The sequence below is a fragment of the Propithecus coquereli genome, unplaced genomic scaffold, assembly GCF_000956105.1.
Source record: "Propithecus coquereli isolate 6110/MARCELLA unplaced genomic scaffold, Pcoq_1.0 Scaffold382, whole genome shotgun sequence".
Lineage (NCBI taxonomy): Eukaryota > Metazoa > Chordata > Mammalia > Primates > Indriidae > Propithecus > Propithecus coquereli.
Window position 1 is genome coordinate 73,888 of NW_012149530.1, and position 6,399 is coordinate 80,286.

The 6,399-nt window shown below is 37.8% G+C and overlaps 1 protein-coding gene across 1 annotated transcript in view; it reads right to left on the reverse strand.

Annotated features, from left to right (window-relative positions):
• The window catches only part of GTPBP10 (GTP-binding protein 10 (putative)), a 20,061-nt gene extending 14,900 nt beyond the window's left edge, over positions 1-5,161 (reverse strand). Inside the window, exons 1-3 of the mRNA XM_012652184.1 lie at positions 5,073-5,161; positions 2,415-2,608; positions 1,163-1,254 (exon numbers count right to left, since the gene is read on the reverse strand). Coding sequence (XP_012507638.1) covers positions 1,163-1,254; positions 2,415-2,608; positions 5,073-5,105 — 319 coding nt within the window. The 5' untranslated portion in view covers positions 5,106-5,161. The remainder of the gene's footprint in view (positions 1-1,162; positions 1,255-2,414; positions 2,609-5,072) is intronic.
• Between the last annotated feature and the right edge of the window lie 1,238 nt (positions 5,162-6,399).

The following is a 6,399-nucleotide window of genomic DNA, read 5'->3' on the forward strand; positions in this document are numbered from 1 at the left end:
CCAGTATGTTGGACATCTCCACCAGGATATAGGTTTAAAAAAAAAAAAAAAAAAAAAAAAAACAACAACACATAAAGGAGCTCTACTAGCTCTGGCAGCAGACTTCCTAGGGGGAAACCTTACAGGCCAGGAGAGAGCGGCATGACATATTCAAAGTGCAGAGGGAAAAAAAAATCTTAACCCTTCAAACATGAAGGAGAAATAAAGGCTTTCCCAGACAAACAAAAGCTGAGGGATTTCACCAACACCAGACCTGTCCTACAAGAAATGCTAAAAGGAGTTCTTCAATATGAAAGAAAAGGACATTAAGGAACAGTAAAAAAAAATCATCTAGAATTATACAACTCACTGGTAACAGTAAGCACACAAATACAGAATACTCTATTGCTGATAACTGTGGTACATAAACTATTTATATCTTGAATAAGAAGACTAGAAGACAAACCTATCAAAAATAACTAAAACAAATTTTTGATAGTATAAAACTATATAAATGAAAAAAATAAAAAGTTAAAAAGTGAGGAGGGATGGAATTAAAATGTAGAATTTGTTAGATTTCTCTTTGCTTGTTTATTTGTAAGCAGAATTAGTTGTCATATGTTTGAAATAACTGGTTATAAGATGTTTTTTGCAAGCTTCACAGTAACCTGAAATCAAAAAACCTACAACAGATACACAAAAAATAAAAAAGCAAGAAATTAAAATACACCATCAGAGTAAATCACTTTTAACAAAGGAAGACAGAGAGTAGAATGATGGTTATTAGAAGCTGGGAAGCATAGTGGGGAGGGAGGAATAAAGTGGTGATGATTAATGGGTACAAAAATATAGTTAGATAGAATGAACAATATTTGATACCACACCAAAGTGACTATAATCAACAATAAGCGAGGGTATACTTTAAAATAACTGAAAGAGTGGAATTGGAATGTTCCTAACATAAAGAAATGATAAAGGCCTAGGGTGATAGATATCCCAATTACCCCAATCTGATTAATTGTATGCCTGTATCAAAACATCATATGTACCCTATAAATATATACAACAGTTATGTAGCCATAATAATTTTAAAATTTTTTTAAAAACTCAAGATATTCCCCCAAATCCTCAATTTTAGAAAATGTGCATATTTTTACAATCTTAGAAGACAGAGTACACTCACCTATAATTTTACCATTTTCATCAGTTACTGAAATACCTACAGGTACAGGGATTTCACAGTCCTTTCCTTTGGAGCCTTTCAGTGCACTAACCCTACCAAAAAAAGCCAAAGGAAAATAAGGAAAACCTCTAAATTAAAGGGTTTATGCTTCAAGAAAATAGAATAGTTTACAAAGGAGAGCAGCAATCAACTCTTCTGGCCAATGCAGATATTAAATGGTCAAATACAGTATCAAAGAAAAACTAAAATTTTCCCTATTTATTTGCATTTTAGACTATTGTATCCATTAAAATGGTATTAGGTAATGATTCAAATAACCAAATTAACCAGCAAAAGTCATTTTAACCAATAATGAACTAAGATATTGCACACCTGAACACTGCTACAATACAAACAAGCCATTAATAGAAAAAAATAGAAAACCTACTGAATTACAAAGCTTTTTGAAAAAATCACCTCAAATGAGAGCAACTAAATTTTAAGAGGCTAATTTGGCTACTCTCAAACTGCTCATGAGAGAATAAATTGGTATAAACTTCTAGTTTAGTAATTCCATATCTGGAAATATATCAAGAAAATAACTGAACCACCAGGTAAAATAATATCTACATAAGAATGATGCATTGTGGCTATAAGAGCAAAAAACGTCAACATAACCTAAATGGACAAATGACAAACTTTCATTTTCAATACTATAATATTACAGTTATTCTGAATAATTTTCTGACATGGAAAAAAATGTTAAGCAAAAAGAGGTGGTCATGAAATATTGTACTCTCATTTTTTCATCCCAAAATTATATATGCATACACAAAATTACATTTGTGTAAACACACTTAGAAAAGTCTTAGAAAAGTCAAGAAAAGGTTAATCTCTGAGTGGAATAATTATAGGAGACTGACTTTTAATGGTGGTGTGGTGTAGTAGTATGGTTCAGATTTGAGAAAGGTTTCCTAAAGGTTGTCAAGGATAATCTTAAAAGAAAATGGTGGGAATTCACATAATGTTCTATTTCTACATAGGAAATGCAAAGAGAATACAGATATACAATGGAAGAAGAAATGGATAAAAAGTTTAAAAACTCCATAATATTCCTTAGAACCGGACTTTTATGAGTTATTTTAAACTTTTGCTCAGTTACAAATACAATAAATAATTTACTTCAAATTACCAATTAAGGTTTTATCTTGTAACTTTTTTTTTCCAGGAGGGTTTGATTTTATAGAATTAAAGTTACTCAGTAAGTACTTACCGACTGTTTGCTCCTCCTTCAGCCACAAATCGTTTCTGAGGATATTTGTCTTTAAGTTGTTTTAAAGTCATTTTTTTATGGGCTACAACCCAGATGTCACCACCTTTTCCACCTTCTCCACCTAAACGAGGATAACCCATTCCACCACTTCCACCTTTGATGAAGAGTCTTAGGTTATCAATGAAATTTCCATACTTAAATAAAAAAGAGAGAAACATTTATATACCAAATGTGCTTATCAACTTAGAACTCCTTTCTAGTTCTTAGTTCCACCAAAACTTCTTTAAAAAAAAACAATAATGGCTTTCTGTATGCCAACTCTAGCATCTTTTCTTAGCTCACCTCCAGTGTGACCTCCCTTTCTCATCTGGTTATCTCTTAAGACTTTTTTTTTCCAGTTATCAATTATTGTCCCATCTATCCTCATGGTCTCTGACCTTGGCCCTCTTTTCATTCTAGACTTTCTCCCCTGGATGATCTTGGCTTGTATAAATAACTATCGTGTAGGTAAGATATTTCCTATGTCCAGTATGTTGGACATCTCCACCAGGATATAGGTTTTAGTGGTTTAAAGCAAGTGAGAACAGGATCTGTATTTAATTTACATTTGAAACTCCTCTAACATTTAACTTGTTCTTAGGTATCAGATGAATGAGTAACAGTCACCTCACAACCAAATGTTAACATAACAAAACCAAACTTTTCCCCAGGCAAAATTTGTTCCTCCAATGTTCTCTCAAATAATGGAACCATGGTTTATCTATTTATTGAGACTGCACAAATGAAAATCTTTCAGACTATACATGCTTCTTTCCCTGAAGCCCTGCTAATTCTATCTCCTCTTTCCAGTACCATTGCCCTAGTACCTAGACTAATAAATGATCTTTCAGTATCTAGTCATTCTTTCCTTAATGTATCCTCCATCTTGTTGCCCACGCTATTTTTCTCAAACGGATCTGATCTCTAATGTTTCTTCCCTATTCAAAAACCACCCATGGTTTTGTTTGCTCTTTACTGTTTATGAAATAAAGTCTAAAATTCCTAGTACTCTATGTATACTCAAAGACTTTAATCTACCCTTCCAGTGTCATTTTCATTTGTTCAACCCTTCCCATCACCTCTTCCTCTTTGCTCTGTACTACATAATGGATTGCCATGTCTATATGCCACTCTGCTCATGCTTTTCCTCTACTTAAACCATCACATGTTCTTTTGTATCATAAACTAACCTGAATGCCATATTTTCTTATGTCTTTCTTCATTCCTCTAATCAACTCTTACCCTGATTTTGCTGGCTCTCTCAGCAATTTTATTATATCTCTATTATTATCCTTTTTGAAATCTTACAATGTATTTAGTGTTTACCTTTTCCTTCACTAAATCAAGAACTTCTTGTAGGTACAGAACTTGTGTATTAACCTCCCAGGTTATCAAAATATCTTACAGAATAATTTCCTAATTCATAATCCTCACAATTTTAGTCACATAGGATAGTTATGAGTATCAAAACATCTATTTGAGTATGGTCCCAGTGCAGTGGTGGTTACAACTAATCACGACCAGTTACAAAGTCCTTTGTTCCTTCTCCACTCCCACTGCTTCCCTTAACTAGCCTTAAAAAAATAAGAAATTTAAATTAAAAAAAAATTTTGTTTCAAAAAAAATTGAAACACTGACCATTCTAATACACTCTTGAGGAGGATTTTTAAAGTTCTATTCAATATGTGATACTTTTTTACTGCTCTAGATTCACCAGATTCAGAGGTTTAGGAGTCTCACTTAAAGGAAATCTTTCACTCTGGTCCTTACTAGTAAGGTAATGGCCAAAATATAATGCCGGCAGGTTTTCAAAAAACGTAACTAGTTGAGGCCCATATAAAGTTGTGTGTGTTTTTTTTTTAATTCGAAGCAGTTGTAAATTTTTACAGCAACGATTCTAAGACCGATAGTACACACAAACAGACCTAAATTTTGTGCAAGAAGGCATGTCAATTACACATTCTTGTTTCGTGATAAAGTCTTTAGAAAGAAATAATTTTTTTTTTTTTTTGAGATAGTCTCGCTCTGTCTCTCTGGGTAGAGTGCCGTGGCGTGGGCCTAGCTCACACTAACCTCAAACTCCTGAGCTCAAGGGATCCTCCTGTCTCAGCCTCCCTAGTAGCTGGGACTACAGGCATGCGCCACCACGCCCGGCTGATTTTTTCTATTTTTAGTAGAGATGGGGTCTCCCTGACCTCTAGCTGTCCTCCTGCCTCGGCCTCCCAGAGTGCTGAGATTACAGGCGTGAGCCACTGCGCCAGGCCTAGAAAGATCTTACCATTGCACTGGAGAAAAAATATGGAACAACAGGCTATGCATATTATTTAAAAGAAGAAAAAACACCGCAATATTTGAGTCACGGCAGGCAGGTATCCCAATCCCTCTAAAGAACCTCAAACCCTGCCCCCAAACGACGGCCCTAACCACGCTAGGCAGACATCCCCTTGTCACCCTTTATTGGCAAAGCCTGACTCCTGAAGGGACAGAGAGGACTATGGTGAAACCAAGCAGGAAAAAAAGTCTCTGGAAAAGAAAACAGTGGGGAGGGAGAAGAGCGAGGGAGAACCAGAGCCCTCAGTTGGGCGAAGGGAATCAGGCAGAAGAGCACCAGTAACGGACCTTTCTGAACAACACGCAACCGCAACGCACCATGACTGCGACCGGCCAGGATTCCCGCGGAAGCTGCACGCACCGAAGTACAGCGCAGCCTTTTTACGTCACCGCCGGGCGTCGACGCGATTTTTCCTCCGCAGGCGCCTGCGGCCTGGCGCATGCGTTGTATCGTGCGCTGCCGCGGCGACCTTCTCAGGTGCTGTGGGACGCTCGACACGGGTGCGGCGTAGGACGGTGGCCTGTCTTTGGAGGTAAAGCAGAATAAAACGCTGAGATAAAGTCGAGAAGCAGTGCCGTAAGGGACAGTAGGGTGCACAGGGTCTGAGGAATGAGCATTTTCAATGGAATGGACCTGGAGACTCAGCTACTTCGGAGCAATTTTTATGCTAATTCAGAAAACCAGAACGCCTCAGAGTCTTAGCGCGAAAAAAACCTCCGTCAGACTATAAAACCAAGCGCGTAAAAGACACGGGAACTCAACTGGGGAAAGAAGAACCCCCAAAAACTGTTAGTTCAGTGACGAGCTGAGTAATCTGCACCAGAAGCTTGCAGGAGACGATTTAAAACCTGTGGCACGAAAGTTTTATTGAAAATAATGTCGGGCTCTGAGATCTATAAGAAGACTCTTCTGTGGGGGAAGAAAACTTGTCTTCAACCGTTTGTCCTGGAGTCCGGTAGACAAAAGAGTTTTTATTCAGCTGTCATTTGAAGCGTGCCTGTGTGAGCATTAATAAGAAATTACTTTTCCTTAAACTGGACAAGACCAGCAGAGAGTGGCTCTTCCCATTCCCTCAAGCAGTGAAAATGTACACTATTAGGCAAGTAGCCTTTATCAGACCCCTAGGGAGATAAAGGAATGGAATGCAAAAGGAGAGTTCACATTCCTTTCCCCCGGTTAAGGACGCAGTTTATATCCCTCCCTGTCTCTCCTGATAAGGACGATGCTTGAGCTGCAGGATGGATGTGACTGAGACAAGGGTCCTAGGAGCTGGTTGGAAAAAAAATGTATTACAAGCAGCTGTTCTGGCTCAGTTACTTACCCCACTATAAATACTCTGTAAAACCCACCACTTTCCCCTTCCTGGGGTGGATACCTTTTTCAACCTCCACCCGTCTGCACCCAGATGCTCAAAATAAACAGCATTTTGCTAAACCTGAGGTTTTGTGTGTCTCCCTCTAAGCTCTGGACCTAACATGCACAGCCATACTAAACAGCCCTGCACTACTACTCTGCCAGTCGTGTAATTCTTTCTTAGCCACTGAAACCACTAATTTCTAGAATCCTTGTCATACTTCAATGTGACAGTCTTTTGCACCCTTCACTTGGACACTG